This window comes from Macaca thibetana, chromosome 12 (assembly GCF_024542745.1).
Source record: "Macaca thibetana thibetana isolate TM-01 chromosome 12, ASM2454274v1, whole genome shotgun sequence".
Classification (NCBI taxonomy): Eukaryota; Metazoa; Chordata; class Mammalia; order Primates; family Cercopithecidae; genus Macaca; species Macaca thibetana.
The window spans coordinates 91405464-91428585 of NC_065589.1; the positions used below are offsets into that span (position 1 = coordinate 91405464).

Here is a 23122-nt window from a genome sequence, read left to right on the forward strand (position 1 = left end):
TTTTAAGAAGTCTTAGATTAACCAAAAAGTGGCAAAGATAGTACAGAGTTCTCACATGCCCCACACCCAGGGGAACACCCCTATTCTCCTGTTGCCAACACCTGTATCACCATCGTAGATTTGCCATGACCAATGAACCAAGATTGATACATTATGATCAGTTAAATTCCATAGTTGCTTTGGATTTCATCAGTTTTCCCTAATGCTCTTTTTCTCTTCCAGGGTCTGAAAAAAGCTTTTAAATTTTTCCTAAATGTATTCGTGGGAAAACCAAAGAGAGAAGACAAGAGAGTTCAAGCGTAAAAGAGCTCAGTTATTTAACTTGGTAGTTTTTTGTAATTCATGTGCTTTTTCTTTCTAGCTACGCTACAAAGAAACATTTCAAAAGACCAAAGGAAAATACCACACAGTGAAAGATGCCCTAGACATTGTCTATCATCGCAAAGTCACAGATGACATCAGTAAAGTATGTCCCTAAATATTTCTACTTGTGTTGGGCTCTATAACTCACCATATAGATACATATATTTTTTAGCAATCTCCCTCTTCTAAAGTTCTCCAGAGAGAAGAAGCCATATTTACATTAACTTTGGGTAAGACTTACAGCTGTCTTTGTGTTTTTCATAACAGATAAAATACAAGGAGAACTACATGAGCCAGCTGGGTATCTGGAGGTCCATTCCTGATCGTCCGGAGCATTTCCACCACCGAGCAGTCACTGACGCAGTCAGTGATGTGAGTGTTGACATCTTCTGTTTTCACATATAAATTTATATTCCCATTTAAGTTCTGAAATCAAACACTTCATAAAAACTGAAGAAACACTTGGCTAGATTTTAGATTTTGTGTGTGGATGTTTAAATCATAAAACTCAATTGCTAAGTGAGTGAATTTCAACTTGGGAGAAGGAAATGTATATTCAAATTTATAAACCTATTTTTCTCCTAAATGTATGATACCATATTACAGTACTGGAAGTGATATATATCATCTAGGAAAGAGCCTATTTTTGATCCATTGAAGTGACAACTTCATGAAGCAATTAAGACACATAACAATGCTCACTTAGAAGGTTCAGCTCTGTGTATGAAAATATAGCTGCCAAGCTAATGATATACTCTCTAGGAAAGCATGCCTGTTAAATTTGAATTGCTTTAATTAGTATTAAAAGTGGAAAACTTCCATATGTTATAGAACAATATACCAGAGGTCAGTATTACTGGAAACTTCTTTTAAATAATTGTTTTAATACTTTATTATTTCATATACCTCAAGGGGTGGGGCTTCTGTTTGTTCCACTTGTATAGATACTAACTTACTGCTGTTTGGAGATGGCTTCTTAGAACTCTTTGATGTTCTTCTCCCAGGTAAAATATAAGGAAGACTTGACTTGGCTTAAAGGCATTGGTTGCTATGCCTATGATACCCCTGATTTCACTCTGGCTGAAAAGAACAAGACTCTCTACAGCAAGGTATATATATTCAAGGAGAATTGGCCACATCCATTTGACACATACCTGTACCCACAGAGAGAATTAGCACTGAGGAAATCGTCCTTCACGTTTCCATCCGTATCATGGCTTCTAGACCTTACAGTTTGAGTACATGCTGAATTGTTCACTCCTAGGGAACTCTTGGGTATTAACCTCATTGACTGAAGGCATTTATTTGAATTTGATGAAAAGTCATCTCAGTTCAGTCCCTCATGATTCTTCTAGAACTCTCTCCTTATTAATATGTCTCTGGGTAGTTTCTCCTATTAAAGCTGATACGATAGCCAATATAAAGTGGGGTTATTTTAATCCACAAATAATGTATGACATGAGGCAAACCATCTAGTTTTTATGGCCTCATTTTCCTATTTACAAAATAAAGCAATTCAATTCACTTGCATTTGAGCTGTACGAGATGATCCAGCAAACTTTTTCCTGAAAAATGCCAAGTAGTAAATAAAACGTCTAAGAAGATGTTGTGGGCCAAATTCATTCTAGGGCACATTCTTCTTTGTTTGTTACAACACCGTGGAACGGTGAAACCCATTCTAATTCATGAAGCTGTTTAAAAACAGGTGGCATGTTTAAAAACAGGGTCATACCCCACACCTGCTCTTAGAAGATTATGATTATCTGATTAATTGCTGGAAAACTATCTTCAAATTAATGTACTAAAAACCTTCAAGTGCACATGAAAATACTTTCAAAGTTAAATAATAATTATAATATTTAGATTTTTGCCCAATATGGAAAATAAGTCTATTCAGCATCCATTCAATGGAAGCATTTTCTAGTGTCCACTTTTGGGCCAGTTTTCAAGACATCTAGGCAGTTCTACCCTTCATTGCCTTGGAGGCAGAATAAACAATCAGTAAATATGTGTTAGCTTGGCTGGGTTCTATGGCTCACGCATGTAATCCCAGCACTTTGGGAAGCCAAGGCAGGTGGATAGCCTGAGCCCAGGAGTTCGAGACAAGCCTGGGCAACATGACAAAACCCCATTGCTACAAAATATACATAAATTAACCAGGCGTAGTGGTGTACCACCTGTAGTCCCACCTACTTGGGAGGCTGAGGTGGGAACATCGATTGAACCTGGGAGGCGAAAGTTGCAATGAGCTATGACTATGCCCTGCACTCCAGCCTGGGCAAAAGAGTGAAACCCTGTCTCAAAACAAACCAACAAACGAATATGTGTTAGCTCTGAATATGAATTAATTATCACAATGATATGATATGATAAACAGCATGTCTCATTCTTAAGATAATCATAGCCTGCTGTCAAGTAACTATGTTCTGTTTTTTCTAGTATAAGTATAAAGAAGTATTTGAAAGGACGAAGTCAGATTTCAAGTATGTTGCCGACTGTCCAATCAATAGGCATTTCAAGTATGCAACTCAATTGATGAATGAGGTATGTATGAATAAACTGCTCCAATTAAGCCTATTCAATTCCGTAAAGGAAGTCTCAGAATTTTTTTTTTAATTAAAGCCCAATACACAGAATGACAGGAAAGCCATCCTAAGTTTTCATTTTAACTAAAGATTTGGAAAGGACTATAATGTCACCATCCAGCAAGCTCTGGCAAACTACAAATAAGAACAAGTGAAGGGACCGTTCAGTGGTGGGAGAGTCCTGCGAACATCAGCACCTCTGCACAAACGCAGGGCAGCACAGCCCGCGGGTGACAATACCAGGGGGGTAAAGGATTTTCTTGACTGTCGGCGGAACTCCCTTATATAGAATATTGTGTAGATTTGGGAGACACAGAAGTTCAAGGTTAATTTAGTATCCTCTACTAAGGCACCAAAATGTCAGTGGTTAGGAGAGCTATGCTAAAGGAATAGTTGTGATTCATGCTTCAAAGATATTGCCATTTTACTCCCACATATATTGGTGCACAGAAGTATCCATTTGCACCCCAATTTTTTCTTTCTATTTTATCCAGCCTTTCCTGTAACCATCTTTTCAATAATTTAAATTTAGCTCAAGATGGCTAAAATAAACAAGCTGTGAATTTTTTTAGTTTGGATGGTTTTATAACATTGGGATGGCTTTGTAGTTAAAGTTGTATTTAATTTCCTATTTTCAGATTTTTTAAAAGGTTTCCATAAGTTCAAAAATTACATGAGAAAATTAGTACAATGTATCTAAAAATGAAAATGTAGCCAATGGTCTATTTACTTAAATGTATGACTTTTTTGTTGTTTGTTGTCTTTACATTTGATTGTTCACTTTCAGTAGATTTCCAGACTGGACAACCCTGAAGAATTACTGCCAGTAGCTTCCTATGAATATAATCTTGATATATTTTGTTTGTGTTTTTCTATTTCATGAAGAATTTCCAGGTCTCCTTTATAATCCAATACATTAATAGCATTAGAAGACTATTACAAATTTCCCATGGATGTTTTAGCATCAGTTATGCTTTGAGATTCTCACAGCCTTAGATAGTAAACCTGTAGCTTATCAGTACCCTATTTTAAATATACTGTTAAATGCCATAAAACCTAATGTTGCTAATGGCATCATATGTAAAGATGGAAAATGGGCACAAGGAACTCTAATTTCAGTGTCATAAATGTAACCTATCCCACACTCCAGCCTTCTTCAGGTAATCTTCCTTCACTTGACTCTCTTTGCTTCCCTGTTTTTATTGACTTGGGTATGTTGGGAGCCCGCCACTAGAGATGACATGTTCTGGCCCTCTGCAGTGTTTACCTTGAGACATTTCTGTGTAGCCTTGAAGTTGTACTCTTGCTATAATATGCTATGATGTTTGAGCAGAAAAAATACAGAGCTGATTATGAGCAGCGGAAAGATAAATACCACCTGGTAGTCGATGAGCCTAGACATCTGCTGGCTAAGACTGCAGGCGACCAGATCAGTCAGGTACTGTGATGGGGCTGGCCGGTGGCCCAGGCAGGACTGTGCTCCTGGTTTCTCATGAGATGTCGTCCCGTCTGCTGCAAGGATGTCATAGGTTCTGCCTATGATATTGGGCTGTTCTGTTTCAAAGTATCTGTCTAGCCACCCAAAGAGCCTATCAGCTATTTGAGTGCGCCAGTCCATGCTCTGTGTTCTCACTTGTGCTGTGGTGAAGATGAAAGGAAAAGCTGGGTCCTCCCATCCTTTACTCTTCTAGAGAACCTGTTTGAAAACTGCAACTGTAAATTGCAGATTGAGTTGCAAAAGCAAAAAACAAGTGAACAAACAACAGCAACAACAAAAAAACAAAAATTAATGGAAGGAAAGAAGACATAACTCCTTACTATGTATCTTTCTATTCCAAACATGTTGTCTTTTCTATAAAGCTATTTTGGTGGTAACATAAGTGAAACTAGCTGTATCATACCCTATTCACAAGGACTATGAATGGTCAACCACAAGCATTGCAGTCATTCTGCTTGGCATTATGACATATTTGATGTCTTCACCCACACATATGTGAGTACATAAAGTGTGTATGCCTACATCTCTTCACTCAGAGGTGACTGGGATATAGAGCCGTGTTCTTTTCTGTCTTCATAAGTCTCTTTTGTGCTTCACTGCTCTTTGCATGGACAGAGAAAATATAAATCTAGTGCCAAGATGTTTCTGCAACATGGATGTAATGAAATTCTGCGTCCAGATATGTTGACTGCTCTCTACAATTCACATATGTGGAGCCAGGTAATGTCTGATGGGATGTGAAGAAGGAGGTTTAGAAGTCTTGGATGCATTCCCTTGTATGCTTTCATTGATTTCCTCTCCCACTCCCTGCCCATGCTGGCTTCACATGGTAAAGCTACGTAAATATTCATTCCTTGTAAATGACCTCTGAATGTGGCCAAAGGTGATGGGACAGTGGTCATCTGTACATCATTTGACACTTTCAGAACTCTTAATAAAATTAACTGATTCTTTCGAGTGTTATTTCCAAATTGGTATGACATTAATTTATACTTTTCGGTATTTGCCTCAAAGAAATAGATTCCTCAGAGATTGAAGATAGTAAGTAGATTAAACAGCATGTAAAAGGTCTGAATATTTAATGTTTTCATCTAATGTGTCCCTTGTTCAATTATCACTACAACTGTTGCGGGGAGATAAGGATTACCGTGCAGCTCTATGAATATTGTATATGTTCATGGCGCCTCTTGACTTTGATGCTGAATTGCTAGGTTATTTCCAGCACATCTGATCCCACACACACTGGTTAACAGTGTCTCTGATAATAATGCCTTTTTAGGAGGCCAACTGAAGCATGCACTTTCCAGCACATGCTGAAAGGTAAATTTGATGCAGCAGTAACCTGATAATTGGTAACTACCAGAATGTTAGTAAAATACCATTTTTCCCAGACATAAAAAAAGTTAATTGAGCTTTTCTATTAGCAACTTGTTTCGTCATTTTAGTTTACCATGAAATCAATATGTGAAATGAGGAGGTTAAGCTATCCCTGTAAATATCCTGTTTGCCTGAACTTCCTCCTTTGTCCTTATATGATCCTCAAATAGTTGTGCATGAAATTTTATGGTGCTCTCTGTATCTGTCCTGCTTAAAACAGCTTCTGTGCATGAAAATAATTATGACTTGAAAATTGCAAAAACAAATGAATTTTTTAAAATGATAAATACTTCAAGCCATATATACTTATTCTTTATTTTACATCCCTGTTTCATCTTTGATATGGAAAAATGCCTTTGGAGATTGTACATGTTCAATACAATATGTTGTGAGTAAAACAATATTAATCAGACTCCAGAGAACAGGTTCTAGTCCTGTTCTGAGATTCGGTCTAAATGTGCCCTTGGGTCAGTCTTGTAACCTCTGGGGGCCTCCGAGTACATGTGTATAAAACATATTGGAACTTAGGAGGCTGAGGCAGGAGAATTGCTTGAACCCGGGAGGTGGAGGTTGCAGAGAGCCGAGATCGCACCACTGCACTCCAGCCTGGGTGACAGAGCGAGACTCCACTCGGAGAAAAAAAAAAAAAAGGAAATTAGTAGTAGTACTATCTGCTCACTCCATTACACTTTTGCTATCAGACACAAATTTATAGTAAACATTTCCAGTTAGGAATTAAAGAGAAAGCTAGATACCATCTCCTAATCTGGTGTTTCAAGAGCTAACTCTTCTCTTCCACAATTTAGATCAAATACAGGAAAAACTATGAAAAATCAAAGGACAAATTTACCTCAATTGTGGATACTCCAGAACACCTGCGTACTACAAAAGTCAACAAACAAATCAGCGATGTAAGTGCGAGTAACACTGAATACCTTCTCAAACTCAGGGGGCATCTGCAGACATTGAGGGGCATTTTAAATTGTCACAAAGTCTGGGATACTCTCCATTTAGTGGGAGGATAGTGCTGGGATAGTCTGGGATAGTCTGGGATGGTCTGCCATTTAGTGGGAGGGAGGCAGTGGTGTGAGATGCCCTGTTATGCACAGGATTCTCCTCCCCACTAAAGAATTTTTGTGGCCAGGCACGGTGGCTCATGCCTGTAATCGCAGCACTCTGGGAAGCTGAGGCAGGTGGATCACTTGAGGCCAGGAGTTTGAGACCAGCCTGGCCAATATGGCCAAACCCCATCTCCACTAAAAATATAAAAATTAGCCAGATGTGGTGGTGCACACCTGTGGTCCCAGCTACTCAGGAGGCTGAGGCGTGATAATTGCTTGAGCCCGGGAGATGGAGGTTGCAATAAGCCAAGATCATGCCACTGCACTCCAGCCTGGGTGGCAGAGTAAGACTCTGTCTCAAAAAAAAAAAAAAAAGGCATTGTTTTGACCAAACTGGCAGACATACCAGCTGGAAACAGTGAGGTCTTAGCAGAGAGCATGCAAGTACCTGTCAAATTCACAGAATTCTCTTTCCTTTATAACCACTCAGAAAAACACTTTGCATTTATATTTTGATATTATACATTAAGAACCATGACATGATTCTTTCTGCTTTTTGATCTCTTTCAGATCCTTTATAAATTGGAATACAACAAGGCCAAACCCAGAGGCTACACCACAATCCACGACACGCCCATGTTGCTGCATGTCCGCAAAGTTAAAGATGAAGTCAGTGATGTAAGTACTAGAATGGCTTAGCAGTCCCTCTCATCTTGGCCTCCTTCTAATGTGATGTAACAAACCCTGGTTTACATACAGTGATACATTACATAGATAACCCAGTTATCTATTCCCATGTAACAACCACCCTAAAACTTAGTGGCTTAAAATAACAGTCATCTCTTTTGCTCATGATTCCGTAAGTTGACTGGACACAGTTGAGTAGCCCTATTCCCCATGTTGCTGGCAGACACCTGGGGCTCAGTCAAGCCAGGACATCCAGGTGGCTCACCCCCATGGCTGGCCATTGGTGATGGCTGTGGGCTGGGAGCTGGGCTATTGTGTAGATGAGACAGGAACTCCTTCATGTGACCTCTCCACATGCCTTGGACTTCTCCCCAGGTGGCTCTCCACTTGGCTTAAACATATCCTGAGGTACTGATTTTTTAAAAATGAATTTCCATGACTTTCTCCTAAAGATACTGATTAGTAAACTGGTAAAGAAGGTCTATGGTGAAGCCAGGAAAATTCTGATTCCTATGATCACGTTAGTAAACCCCACTACGGCTCCCTTGGAACAGTTTACTTTGGCCTTAATCACATTAAAACCTAGGATCCTTCCCCAACGATTAATGAGAAAGCCCAGATTGAGGCCCTGGGCCCTGAAATTTAAGAAGAGCAAAAGTGGGTGAAGCTGTAAGTCCCAGGCCCAGGATGGAAAAACTGCCCGTTGGGCCTGCAGAGGCTACGCCTTCCCCATGCCTCTCCCTCCTATCCAAACCCACATATACCAAAACTTGCTAGGTATGTCTCTAACAATGACAATATATGGTTCCATACATTTTTAAAAGGTAGAATGATTGCTGTATCCATCAGTTCATTCATTTATCAAATATTTAGTGTCTATGTCCCTGACACTAGGAATGAGATGATGGATGACAAACAGTCTTTGCCCTTAAGGAGTTCTTTTTAATGGAAAGAATAGGCAGATTAAAAAAAAATTATAACATGACCTGATAATAGCTAGAACTGCGGGAGCGTAGAAGGACAGCAAGACTAATTCTGTCTGGGTGAGCTGGTGGGGAAAGGCTTCTCTTCCATCAGCAGTTATCAAGATGTTCTGAACGCAGGATTTACTGATTTGGGGAAAGGAAAACCTGAATGAATAGCTGTCCAACCAGTCCTTTCAGCCCAAGCACAGAAACATGAATTATATGGCAGGCTGGGCATGGTGGCTTGCACATGTAATCCCAGCACTTTGAAAGGCTGAGGTGGGCGGATCACCCGAGGTCAGGAGTTCAAGACCAGCCTGGCCAACATGGGGAAACCCCATCTCTACTAAAATACAAAATTAGCTGGGCGAGGTGGCACATGCCTGTGGTCCTAGCTACTCAGGAGGCTGAGGCAGGAGAATTGCTTGAAACTGGGAGGCAGAGGTTGCAGAGATCGCACCATTGTACTCCAGCCTGGACGACAGAGAGAGACTCCGTTAAAAAAAAAAAAAAAAAAAAAAAAAAAAAAATTATATGGCAACACTGATGACCACAGTCAGTGTGCCCTGATTTGAGATAGGAAGGTGCATCTTTGCATGGCTGTATCCTTGCTCCTCAGCAGATTTTTAAAATTCCATCTTAAGGAGCACTATGTACTATAGTCATGTATGGATTTAATTTCTTGTTTTTTAAGATGCTCAGTATGCTGCTATAAAAAAATTAATCTTGTCACTGTGTTTCCTCCCACAGCTGAAATACAAAGAAGTATACCAAAGAAATAAATCCAACTGCACCATTGAGCCAGATGCTGTTCATATCAAAGCAGCCAAGGACGCCTACAAAGTCAACACCAATGTAAGTTCCAGAAACTTCCCCAAACATGGTGGGGGATTTGCCAGCTTCTGTAGGACACATGGCCTCTTTTTACATCTCTTCAGGCAGTTGAGCTCTAGTGATTGATTCCAAAGCAAGAGTCAGGCCCCAGGAGCATGAACAATGATGCTAAAATATAAATGCTGCATTGGTCCTCACAAAGGAGCATGGGGAAGGGCAAGAGAGGCCTCATCCCATGCCATGGATGCTGCACCCACTCAGTTCTTGCGGTGGGTGGCTGAGAAATGGGACATTTAATTCTGAAACATAGGTTGCATTTTTGGAAAATGCCTGAACAGTTTTCATTCTCTTCCCCTGTGCTCTCCTCCTGCCTCAAACTCTACAATCTGCTTCTTCTGATGAAAAAACATTGAGCCATTTGGTGCCATCAGGCATTGGCCTAGACCTTCTTCCTGCTCAGATGTCCCCTGCATTGACTCTGTTCTTGGGTGCAGCATCTTAAGGACTCAACTACAGAAATAATTTTGTGCATTTAGATGAGCACTGACTTCTTAAAAATATATTAAATGGTTATACAATGAAACCATTAAAACCCAATTAGTACCCACTAGTGCCAGAGGGGACATATATTTATGAGGGCTAGCAAACTGTAATGCCTGTAGGAGCTGGCAAAGAGCTTGTAGGTATCCTGAGGATGGATTGAGGGTAGAGGGATAGAAGGATAGATGTGAGATAAAGCAAATGCAGTAAAATGTACCTTGCAAAATCCAGGTTGTATGGGTATTCTCTGTAATATTCTTGCAACTTTTTTGTATATTTGAAATTTTTCAAAATAAAATGAGGGGAAAAAAAACCTTATCAAATAGTATACATAAAAGCATGTGCATTATATTGTGTATAAATTATACCTCAATTTTAAAAAGAGAGAATGAGGAAAGAAATGTGCCTAATAGTGCAGGCCCCTCCCATGGACACTCAAATTAAATTACATACACTTCTGTAGCTGAGATTTGGCCCAATGCAGCCAGTTCCCAGCCCTGAAGAGTCTAGGAAGCATGCAAGCACCTCTGAGGCCAGAGTGCCTGGGTTTAAATTCCAGCTCCACCAATTGCTAATAGTCCCACCTTGGAAAGTTTACTTAACCTTTCCATCCGGTTCTTCAGCTGTCTATTTCATGCAGTTGTTATAAAGATTTGGTGAATTAATTTTATAAAATTTTGTAATTCATTTAATTAGTTCTGTAATTTGTAAAGAACTTAGAAAAGTGCCTGGCACACAATAAATACCTAGTGTTTGATAATTTTTGTTAAAAATTAAAACTGAATTTAGTTAGAAATTAAAAGTACTGGATTCTGAAGATGATTGGGCTGGACTGGCAGAGCTAGAGAGACTAAAGAATCCTTTCACCTGGAGGCCTTTAAAAATTTTAGCCTCTATTTCGGGACCACAAGCTCCCAACAGATGACCTCTGAGTGGATGACTAGCTGCATAAATTGTACAGAAATTTTAATTGGGGTTCCCTCTTGCATTAGGAATCATGATTTGAGATGTTTTAAAATGCAAGAGCCCCTCTGTGCCGTGTGTGTTTATGAATTTAGCCTACTGAATCAAGTGACTTCTTTCTTCTGTTAAAAACAGCTGGACTATAAGAAACAGTACGAGGCCACCAAGGCCCACTGGAAGTGGACCCCTGACCGACCGGACTTCCTCCAGGCCGCCAAGTCATCCCTGCAGCAGAGTGACGTAAGACGGGACAGACATAGATGATCGTAACTGCATACTGCACCTGAGAAATACAATGAATAATTATTTATAATAACCACTGTCATGGGTGTTAACCCTTGCTCGTTTGAGATCCAAGAAGGAGCAGAGGATGGTTGGGGGAGCGATAGGCGAGCTCAGTACCCAAACCTGCCCACGGAGCCTATTCTCCTTTGGCTGGGCCTGGACACAAATGGCTGAGTTCTGACTGAGGCTGGGGAGAGTCTGGCGGAAGACTGAGGATGGAGGGGCTTGGTCCTGGCAGCTGGGCTGAAAAGGAGGAGTCCAAAATGCAGTGAGGGACCAAGAAGCCCTTCCCTCATTCTGGTAGCAAGTCTTCGTTCTCTCCTTAAGAGGACTCCCTGTGGGTTTAATCAAATGCCCAGCTTCCTCCTGTGCTGTAACCCTTCCCTTTTCTTCTGCCTTTCTTCTGTAACAGTTTGAATATAAGCTGGACCGGGAGTTCCTCAAGGGTTGCAAGCTTTCTGTCACTGATGACAAAAACACGGTGCTGGCCCTCAGGAATACTTTAATAGAAAGTGATGTAAGTATCTAGTTCCTTCCATGATGCCTAATCTCACTCAGGGCCATCTTCCATGGTACAGTCCCCAGGGACACCAGGGAAGGATGGAGAAGAGCTGCTTCCATCAGGGCTCAGGTATGGGTCCTGAATTATGGCCTATCCTGTGATGGGCACCAGCAGTCAAGCAGGGCAGCAGCAGTGCAAGGGCCATTAAATCCAGGTGACGATCCTTGATTTATACTGCACCAGCAGAGAGTTCACACAGCAGGAATTAGGACCCTGAAGGCCTGGCTGGACTCTTTATGGAAACACCATGATTTGTTTTCTATGGGATCATATTTTCCCTTCACTACAGTTTCCTCCTCTGTAAAGAAGGAATAATAATGCCTCCCAGGGCTTCTGGGAGGGACAAATGGCGTATCTGAGAATGCTGTGAACGTAACTCTGACTATATAAAGATTCATCACGAGATCCATTTTGATTGTTATTAAAACCACAACTTGCTAGAGATAAGGAAAAAAACCCTTTTGAATATTTCCCAAGATTTGCAAGTATCACATCTTTTATTGAGTTTAGTATTGTCAACGATGCTGTTCTAGTGGTTTGGGGGTGTAATAAAAATATGTAGGATATCCAGTGGAGCTAAAGAAATGCCCTTTTTCCTGCCCCTGCAGCTGAAATACAAAGAGAAACATGTCAAGGAAAGAGGAACCTGCCATGCTGTACCTGACACGCCTCAGATCCTGCTGGCGAAGACTGTCAGCCACCTGGTGTCTGAGGTAACCCCCCAGCTGCCCATGAGTTCTGCCTCCCTCTTGGGAGAACACCCCAGGCAGATGCCTTAACGAGCTCTCTATGGATTCCTCCAGAACAAGTACAAGGACCATGTCAAGAAGCACTTGGCACAGGGCTCATACACAACACTACCAGAGACCCGGGACACTGTTCACGTCAAGGAAGTGACCAAGCACGTCAGTGATGTGAGTGACCAACCACCGCTCTCTTGGCAGCAACAATGCCACTTGACTGTAGAGTCTGGTGAAAGTGTCAGCTGCCTTTGGCTTCCTTAATGTAGCTTCACTCTTTCTATCAGTATCTACATGTGAACCTTAAACTCTGATTTTTAAAATGACCCAATATTTATTGGCTTTCCAATTCTGGCAATTATGGCAAATGTGGGTTTTGCTATAGGACGCGTAATGTAGCATATCAGATGTTACTAACCTATCAATAACAGAAGGAAACATTGCTGATTCAGAGTGGCCTCTTCTATTATTAAACTCCTACCCAATTTTAGAAAGGTAAAACTACCTCTTTGGGCCTTAGTAATCTCTGCCTGCTCTATCTTTATCAATAATGCTGTAGTAACCTCAGTATTATAGGAGTCCCATATGGTCCCATATATTTTTAAAAGGTAGAAATGGTAAATAAAAGAGCTTAATTTGCCTGTACCCAGGTTCTCTAAAGATTGCCAGGTGGTTCTAGTGTTGGGTTGCAGAACACAAATGACAGAGAAGAACTAGAATATGGGTCTTATCTAAGTCCCAGACTGATGCCAAAATGGGGAGCAGGGATTTTCCTGGAGATTTCACAGTTCTTCAAGTAAACCAACTCTGTTCCCAGCTTCCTCTGCTCATAGAATAATTCTGGCTCTATTTAGACAAATTACAAAAAGAAGTTTGTCAAGGAGAAAGGAAAATCCAACTACTCCATCATGCTGGAGCCACCAGAGGTGAAACATGCTATGGAAGTGGCCAAGAAGCAAAGTGATGTAAGTTTTCCCTGTCAACATTCTCCGGGACCCATTTGAAGCAGTGGAACCCAAATTGGTGCATTCTCTTGTTCCAGTGTGTGGTCACTCTAATTCCTCTGTGGTAGTTTCAAAAAGTTAGTAGTGAGAATTGGTTTGGGTTTAAGGAAAAAAAGCTGATTGTGCTTAATGGGGACTTTTAGAAAGGGCGTATCTCAGCTGGGCGCAGTGGCTCACGCCTATAATCCCAGCACTTTGGGAGCCCAAGACAGGCAGATCACGAGGTCAGGAGTTCGAGACCAGCCTGGCCAACATGGTGAAACCCCGTCTCTACTAAAAATACAAAAATCAGTCAGGCATGGTGGTGCGCACCTGTAGTCCCCAGCTACTCGGGAGGCTGATGTAGAAGAATCACTTGAACCTGAGAGACAGAGGCTGCAGTGAGCTGAGACTGTACCACTGCACTCAAGCCTGGGCAACAGAGTGAGATTCCATCTCAAAAAAAAAAAAAAAAAAAAAGCATATCTCTTGAGTAAACATTTTCTTCCCCAATAAAGGTCGCTTACAGAAAAGATGCCAAAGAGAACCTGCATTACACCACAGTGGCCGATCGACCAGACATCAAGAAGGCCACACAGGCAGCCAAACAGGCCAGTGAGGTAAGGGTGTCATTAAAATGTCCCCAGTCCCCAACAGCCACTGCCAAGGCATGCCAGGCAACCATCACCTATTGCCCATTTTGGTTTTCTAATTCAGGTGGAGTACAGAGCAAAGCACCGCAAGGAGGGCAGCCACGGCTTAAGCATGCTCGGTCGCCCAGACATAGAAATGGCCAAGAAGGCAGCCAAGCTGAGCAGCCAGGTAATGCAGATGGGTGCACTGGTGGCTCTCATGTGAGGAGATTATAAAAGACCTTGCAGGAAGAAGTGATTTCCACATTGAAAATGCAAAGGGATGCTGGGTCTGTAATAGTACTGCAAAGCTTCCAAGAGTTATAAAACGTGCACTGAGGGCCTTTTCTTGTTTCCCTCTAAGCAGTCTAGACCTTTCTTGTTCTCCACTTTTCCATTTATGGGCATTTGTCTGGGTGTCTGTGTGTGCTTAACTATCTTTATGTGACAAAAACAGCAGCTCATGAGGTCCTACTGGAACCTCTCCCCAGGCCTTAAGAGTTTCATCCTCGGGGTCTGATTCATACTTGAGTCACCAGGGGTAGATTTAACATGAAGAGCCATGAAATTCGAACTTCTAGAATCCAGCCAGATGAAAATATTCATTTTTTTCCATTAAACATACATATATTAACGGCTTGGGCTAGGAAGTAGGGATGAGCAGATGTCTTCAGATTACTTGTCCGTGGATAAATCATTAAAATTTTGTTTGGCAAGTAAATGTTTGATCAGGGTATGCACAGGGTGCTGATGGAGAATGCCACATTCTTGCAGATTTCATATTATTGAGAAGCAAATGGACTCAGAAATGTATTGCCCAAACCCAGTTACCACATGACTTACTTTCTCTTGTTAGACCAATTATCTAAAATTCCCCAAGTTATGACAGGTTTTCAAACTTCAGCTCAGAGATCCCATCATCTACCACCAGATTTGTCAGAGTGCAAGTTTGATCCTATAGGACTTTAGCTTAAGAATATCTTATTTCTCCTCCAATTTACAGATCCTACCTTCTTTTTCCTTGTCTGTTCTCTCAGGTATCTGTTTGAAGAAATAGGTTTGGGATATACATTTGGTTGTTGAGAGTGACTGACTTTCAGCAATAGCAAACACGGGATTCCAATCTTTTGGAAGATATAATGCAGTAATGTCAAGTGACAGAACAAGTTAGAATTATGAAAACACAAAAGGGTCAGATGACTGATGAAAAGCAAATATTATTTTTTTAAAGTTTTTAAACTTAAAATTCCTATGTAACATGTTTTATTGTAAATTAATGGAATTGTGTAAGTATCTGAAACTAAGATAGGGGATCACCAACAAAAAAACAGCGGAATCTCTAAGAGTAATGAGATATAACTAGAACTTACTAATGCAAAAAATGTTTTTAAATGTACAAGGTCATATCATTATCATTTAAAAACAAAGAAATGACTGTGATGTTGAAATTTTGAAAACTTTATTGTTTTTGAAAATCAAGAGGCTCCTGTTTCTAATCCTAAGTGAATCCTATGGTATGGAGAATGGGACATTCACTTATTGTGAAAGCTGGTCTCCAGAATGACAGCTTCATGGTGTGGCCCTGGGCCCAAGGGAGCTTCAGCTGTGTGTGGGCTCTCCCTATTCTGACTTTGCTGTCTTGCTGCGTACTCTAGGCGGAATACCTCAAAGGCCAAAGGAGAGGGCACGGCGCTGCATCTTATGACACCCCTATGATGAGGCATCTTAAGAAAATTAATGTACTCATCAGTGATGTAAGAAAGACTGAGACCAGCAAGTCATTATTTGTCTTCCTCTGATTCTTGTCTACTTTCTTGGCATTGGTCAGGGGACTGACCAGGTTGCACTCTTTTCGTTGATTTTGTGTTGGAACATGTAGATTGCTGTGGAAATTTGTTGAAGGATATACTTTTGCACACATCTTTCTTTTCCTGCATGAAACTTTCCATCTGGAACTTACCATTTGGAATAGGAAGGTAGACTAGACTCAGAGATGGCCTCCCAATGTATGTGTATGTTAGGTTGCTGACACTGATCAAATTAAATGGTGAAATTAAAACAGAGAATCGAATCTCATCTTCAACCAAAGAAACCTCTGCTTCTTCTGAAGTTATTTGCCATTTTTGATTTTTAATATACTAAAGATTTGTGTTTAATATAGTTTCTCAGTTCAGGCCTACTATGAATCAACAGTATACACTTTTAATAGCTTTTCTAATTCTCGGGACTGTTCTTCTGTCTTTAGATGTACCAGTATACATCTCAATTCACTAAAAAGGAGCTAAAAAATTAGATCTTAAACTTTAAATACAATTAAACTCCTAAAAATATAATTAATTCAAAATCACTTTCCTATACTACATCCATAATAGGCCCAATTTCTGAGCCTGATGGGATTATAAACCCCAGAGGCTGCCACTTACCAATACATGGCATTGCAGAGTTGCCTCTTAGCTTCCATGATTAACAGGAAAAAGCTTCGCCATTCCCTAATGCCAAGTGTATGTAGTTTTACTACATTACTCCCTAGTCAAATACCATCCCAAGAATTCCTAGAGTCCTAAGCCTAGTACATGTCTTTAACCTTTCAAACTATACAGTTTTAAGAAGATCCAGTCAAAAAGGAAGGCCAAAGGTGCTGAACTCAGATTCATATTAGTAGTTGTGCTAAACTGCATTTGTTTAGAGGACTTCCTGTGGAGAAGGGAGTCATAACTTTTTTCAGTTAAAAAAGTCGAAGTTAACTTGAAATTAACAGAAGAAAAAGAAACTGAAGTGGAACCAATGGGATTGCTGCTTGAAAAATACTTCTTCAGAAACAAGTATCTTCTAAAAGATAGGACTTTTAGCGTGCTTCTAAAAGCAGCAGATTTTCTTCTCATTTGAGATGGGCTTTTGCTTCTTTTCTTCCCTACTCTGACTCTGCGTATCTGGTTTACTTTGCTTTTCTGTGTTTCTCAGCTCTTGGGAACATCTCCTAGTTTTATGGACTTCTATATCTCTTAGGAAAAGTTGCCTTTGGTCCAGACATCAGCTCACACCTCAGACTTTCCTTAGCAGGCCTTCACTTCTTTATGTTGAGAGTGAAACTTTTTCAGAGAAGAGCCATTGTAGCATTTGTTGACATTTCTTTTTCCTTTACTTTGTGTGTCTGTCTCAGTGTGCCTGCATCATGCTGAACTGTTCTGCATGCTTATTTTTTCTCTGCATTTCCACTGAGGATTTATTCAAAGTAAAGGAGTCTCAGCATTGTGAATGCATTTTCTCTGATGTGGCAGATTTCATTGTTGTTTTGTGTCTGTTGTGCTGGATGTGTCAGGTTGGGGGAGGTGAAGAGCAGTGATGAAGCATGAGGGGTACTGGTGTGAGTCTTTGATCTTAATAACGGAAACTCTAGGATTCCCTAAGGATTAAATATTGCCCTTTTGGTTGGCTAACATCTAGAAAAAGCTCAGTTTTCATTCCTCCTAGAGTGAATAACTAGTGGAACTCTACTTCTGGCCTTAATTCTACAATACTGTTGACAAAAGCATCATTTGTTTTTCAATTAGGAGATGTTTCTGTCACTTTCCATTCTGTTGAATTCTCCTATAAATAAATCCTCTTATTTATTTTGTGAGACAGGGTCTTGCTCTGTCACCCAGGCTGGAGTGCAGTGGTGTGATCCTGACTCACTGCAGCCTCCGCTTCCCGGGCTCAAGTGATCCTCCCGCTTCAGCCTCCTGAGTAGTTGGGACTACAGGGGTGCACCACAATACCCAGCTAATTTTTGTATTTTTAGTGGAGATGGGGTTTCAGCATGTTGCCCAGGCTGGTCTCAAACTCCTGGGCTCAAGCAGTTTGCCCACCTTGGCCTCCTAAAGTGCTGAGATTACAGGCATGAGCCACCGCACCCGGCTATCATCCTCTTTAGATATTTTACCTAGACATAATGACTGTCTCTTCCTTTCATTCAATCAAATCACATTTATTGAGCAACTATTAGTGCAAGGCATTGTGCTTATTTTTTAAATTGGAGTTATTTAGCCCTTTGCCTACCTAAACTTATTTTTATGTATACTAAAAGTTTATTTGATCTTATTTTTTCTCATTATTCTAAAGTATCTCACTTTTTTCCTACTTCTAGTCTGAAATCACACTTGAAGCCAGTAATCCCCAAACTCTAATACTTGTTTACTCAGGAGTTATACCATTTTTGGCCAAGCTTAATAATTTTTAAATGATATAGCCAAAGTACCATTTTAAAATAACAATAAATTCTCCTAATTTAACAGATTCCTTATTTTTCAACCTTCTTGATCATTTACAGCCCCTCTCTGGATTTCTTATAGACTTAAATTGCTGTTGGTTTTGCTAGTTAGGAGTCCTAAAATGCTCCAAATCAGGTACATTAAATCATATCTCTGAATTTAGCCTGAAGACTTTTCCATTTTTTTTTTTTGTTTTGCATTAGAAAGAGGTGATTATTTTTTATACCTTGGAATAATATAAAAGTGAGCAAGGCCAGTGATGGTATATTTGAATGCCTGTTGTCTTGTAATTCTTAATTATTAATAGTGTCTTCTTTACTCTAAATGTCCCAGTTTGGATAATAGATTATATGATCATTCTATGTATAACGCATATTCTTTGGCATTTCTGTTTCTACCATTCCCCAATTCCCAAATTGATTGATGCCAGGAATAATTTGGATGTTTGCATTTGCTGTTAGGTTAAATACCGAGAAAATTTCGATAAAGAAAAGGGCAAGACACCAAAATACAATCCAAAAGACAGCCAGCTCTACAAAGTCATGAAAGATGCTAATAATCTTGCAAGTGAGGTATGTTTCTAAAATTGTGGTAAAATATATAACATGGTATTTGCCATTTTAACTGTTTTTAAGTGTGCAATTCAGTAGCATTTATAACACTCACAATATTATCCAACTACTGTCACTATTTCCAAAATGTTTTCATACCAACAGAAACTCTATAACCATTAAGCAAAAACTCTCCATTCCCTCCTCCCGTCAGCTCCTGGGAACCTCTAATCTACTTTTTGTCTCTATGCATTTTCCTATTTTAGAGAGCGCATATAAATGGAATCAAACAGTATTTGTCCTTTTGTGTCTGGCTTATTTTACTTAGCATAATATGTTCAAGGTCCATCCATGTTCTAGGATATATCAGAACTTCATGCCTTTTTATGGCTAAATAATATTCCATTGTATGTATATGCCACATTTTGTTTATCCATGCATCTGCTCACAGACACTTGGGTTGTTTCTGCCTTCTGGCTACTATGAATGAGGTATGGTTTTTCATCGCCATCTCCAGCATTTGTTTGATGATGGGCTATCTCACTTTGATTTTCATTAGTGCTGTTCCATGTCCTATTTATGTGATTTCCTTTCTTCCGCCCTTAACACATAGGTTAAATATAAGGCTGACCTGAAGAAACTTCACAAACCTGTGACTGACATGAAGGAGTCTCTGATCATGAATCATGTCCTGAATACAAGCCAACTTGCCAGTTCTGTAAGCTCAGTCATCTGCTCCAGAAACAGCTCGTTTTACCCATTTGGAACTAAATTCTTTCTCTGAGCCCACATGCATCATCTTCTTTGCTACGGAAACACTAGATTACAAAATTGTTCTCATTTGAGTGTATTCTTCCAAATGACAACATTAATCTACCAATTCTCCATTGTCTATAACACCTCTCAGAATGCAAAAATGCTTCTTTGTTTTAGAATATTTAAACTTTGCCCTCCAAGTAATCATTCCCTTTTCCCTAAGGACATAGAAATACCCTCTGGAATAGTTTCTTTCACTTTTAACTTTTTACTTATAACACCTACTTTGAACAAGCCACACAACCTAAGTGTTTACATCTTAACTGACAATACTGAACTTGGATCCTCATTTTTAAAACTTTGTCTTGACCTCCTGTTCAGTGTTTGCCATTTTTAGTTTGATCTTGACAATGGTGCTGTGTAAATGTCTAATCTAAAGAGGAAAAATAGGAATGCTGAGCAGCTTCTCCATCAATGTGTCTTTTTTGCCACCTTCCCCTCAGTACCAGTACAAGAAGAAGTATGAGAAGAGTAAAGGCCACTACCACACCATACCCGATAATCTGGAGCAGCTGCACCTAAAAGAGGCCACAGAATTACAGAGTATAGTAAGTGGATCAAGACCAATTTTTCCTCTGGCGCACATTCATCCACAGTACAATGTGAAAAAAAATTTCATAGATTCCCTCCATTGTTTGAGAAAATGCACAAAGATATAAGGGGTTTTGAATTTGGTAACTTTTTGAAACAAATTCTTATGTTATAAATTACAACAACATCTACACATAGTTGAGAAATATACATGCAATTATGTGCTACTGACAGGGGCTGGAAGCATAAAGAGTGTGTTATGAGGGGACAAACCCCTCATGGTAACTCCAATGTGCCCCATTGGTTTGTGCCCCAGGTTAGGGAACACTACAGTAGATTATAGGGAGTCAGGAAGATTTCAGACAGAGAAGTGATATGATCAGGTCTACTACTGAAAGCATTTCTGGGAATTTACAAAATTACTAAATTTGTAAGACAGTCATATACCGGCTGGGCACGGTGGCTCAAGCCTGTAATCCCAGCACTTTGGGAGGCCGAGACGGGCGGATCATGAGGTCAGGAGATGGGGACCATCCTGGCTAACACGGTGAAACCCCGTCTCTACTAAAAAATACAAAAAACTAGCCGGGCAATGTGGCAGGTGCCTGTAGTCCCAGCTACTCAGGAGGCTGAGGCAGGAGAATGGCGTGAACCCAGGAGGTGGAGCTTGCAGTGAGCTGAGATCCGGCCACTGCACTCCAGCCTGGGCAACAGAGCGAGACTCTGTCTCAAAAAAAAAAAAAAAAAAAGATAGTCATATACCACATGATGTGTTTGGTCAACGGCAGACCACTTGTATGACGGTGATCCCATAAGATTATAATGGAGCTACCCTATGCAGGTGTACCATTTTAAAATCTTTAATACCATATTTTTACTGTATCTTTTCTATGTTTAGAGATATCAAGACACACAAATACTCTTGTGTTACAAGTACCTACAGATTATCAGTAAAGTAATATGCTGTACAGGTTTCTAGCCTAGGAGCAATAGGCTATACCATATAGCCTAGGTGTGTAGTAGGCTACACCATCTAGGTTTGTGTAAGTGCACTCTGTGATGTTCACACAATGATGAAATTGCATAACAAAGCCTTTCTCATAACGTATCCCAGTTGTTAAGCAATTCATGACTATAACTGAAGATTCTCAGAGGAAAGAACTTGCTATCAAATGACCTCCTGTATCACAAATTCAGCATTATTTAGGTCCTCTGTTGGGCATTAACCATGAGGGCTAACTACTAGAAATGTCCTCATGTCTTCTGTGGAGCAGTATGTGACCCCAGGCCTTTATTCCAACATCTTGTTACAACCCAAGAGCTCAGAGATTGAGCACTGCCATCAAGGTGCTGCTTGCATGAGGGCGTTCACCTGTCTTTCCAGTTCTCCTCTGTCACATACAAACATTGTGGCTCCCCCAGTTCCTAACCACATGTCATGAGGATGAGGAAATTGTATTTAAACAACAGTCTTGAGGATCTTTTGAGAATGCCAGGTTTTTTAACAAGTGGGTCAATATGTAAAGTAGTTTTCATTTTTATACCAATTGATTGGCTACATTAAATATATGGCCAGTCAGGACCCACATAGAGTTGTTTACTTATAAATAAAGCTCCATGTGTTATCCATTCAATCTAGACCCCAGGTCTCTGAAAAAAGTTCTTGTGGAAGAAAAACTGAGGATTTTTATCAGACATGTTGATTAATGCTAATAGCGTTAATAATTTTAAAGTGTTTACAGCTACCCATCAATTATAGACCAACCTCATCTATGGGTGATTTTCCCCATGCGTTTTCTTGCATCGGCATTTCTCTCAGATGATTCTTGTCAATGATTCTTTTCTCCTTAAATTGAATCCCAATCCTAATTATGCCTTGCAGACAGTAATGGTACCCATCCCCTCAACACCCAGACAACAACAAAAATGTACTGGATCTGAAACATAACAGGAAACTGTTTTGAGTGGCAATGAGATGCCATCCAATGGACAGAATATATCAATTAAAAAATACTATCCTTAAACTGCTGTCTAGGAATTGACCACAGGAGAAATATCTAACATGGCTTTCTATCACCAGGTGAAATACAAAGAAAAGTATGAAAAGGAACGAGGAAAACCCATGCTGGACTTTGAAACACCAACGTACATCACTGCCAAAGAGTCTCAGCAGATGCAGAGTGGGGTAAGTCAAAAAAACACCACCACACAACAACGATCCATCACACTGCTGAACACAAGCTCTGCCCACGACATAGCCAGTTTCCTGTCATCCAAAAGTGGCAGCTGATAAAACTTTTTATCATGTGATCACTAAAATCTTCTCCATCTCAGAAATCCTATGGTTCAGTTATGTTTTTAAAAATGCTCTAGGAAGTAGATATTTACCATACGTCTTATTTCAACAACCATTTCTGTAAAATTAGAACATGGAAAACTATTCCTAACACAAACCAATTATACTGAATGTAATTTGGATTTTCCTTTATGAATGAAAAGTTCCCAACACACAGACACCCCTTTGGCTTTGAAATGCTCTACTCTTAGTAGAATGCCCCAAACCAAACAGAAGGGTATTTGTGATCAAGATGTTTATCAAGACCCCAGATAATCAAAAGTTAAGATGCCATATTCCTTATTCTAGAATTGTAAGCAGAAGCATTAAATTTTTTTTGTCATTTTTAATCAAGAGTAGAGAATGGAATCTTAAATCTTAGTCTGTTTTCAGTGGGAAATGGGCTTATTTGGAATTTCCATTTGCCTCTCTTCCTTCAACTATAAAGAGAAATTGTTTTAAATAAAAGTAGCAGTTTGTGGAGCTTTCTGGTGATAGAATGCCAGGTCATAAAAACTTTAAAATGGTTTCAAACAATTGGTGGATCTGAGTAAAGGATCTATA

The 23122-nt window shown here is 39.9% G+C and overlaps 1 protein-coding gene across 42 annotated transcripts in view; it reads left to right on the top strand.

Moving 5' to 3' along the window:
- Positions 1–23122, top strand: part of NEB (nebulin) — a 224169-nt gene that overhangs the window by 169970 nt on the left and 31077 nt on the right. For 40 of the 42 annotated variants that reach the window (XM_050750362.1, XM_050750367.1, XM_050750365.1 and 37 more), the window contains 19 exons: positions 362–466; positions 631–735; positions 1368–1472; positions 2803–2907; positions 4282–4386; positions 6630–6734; positions 7455–7562; positions 9287–9391; positions 11009–11113; positions 11571–11675; positions 12329–12433; positions 12524–12634; positions 13315–13425; positions 13962–14063; positions 14161–14265; positions 18787–18897; positions 19490–19594; positions 20136–20240; positions 22304–22408. In XM_050750362.1, coding sequence (XP_050606319.1) covers positions 362–466; positions 631–735; positions 1368–1472; positions 2803–2907; positions 4282–4386; positions 6630–6734; positions 7455–7562; positions 9287–9391; positions 11009–11113; positions 11571–11675; positions 12329–12433; positions 12524–12634; positions 13315–13425; positions 13962–14063; positions 14161–14265; positions 18787–18897; positions 19490–19594; positions 20136–20240; positions 22304–22408 — 2013 coding nt within the window. Of the gene's footprint in view, positions 1–361; positions 467–630; positions 736–1367; positions 1473–2802; positions 2908–4281; positions 4387–5061; positions 5167–6629; positions 6735–7454; positions 7563–9286; positions 9392–11008; positions 11114–11570; positions 11676–12328; positions 12434–12523; positions 12635–13314; positions 13426–13961; positions 14064–14160; positions 14266–18786; positions 18898–19489; positions 19595–20135; positions 20241–22303; positions 22409–23122 lie in introns of all 42 variants that reach the window. The other 2 variants (XM_050750407.1, XM_050750364.1) reach the window with 2 other exon arrangements.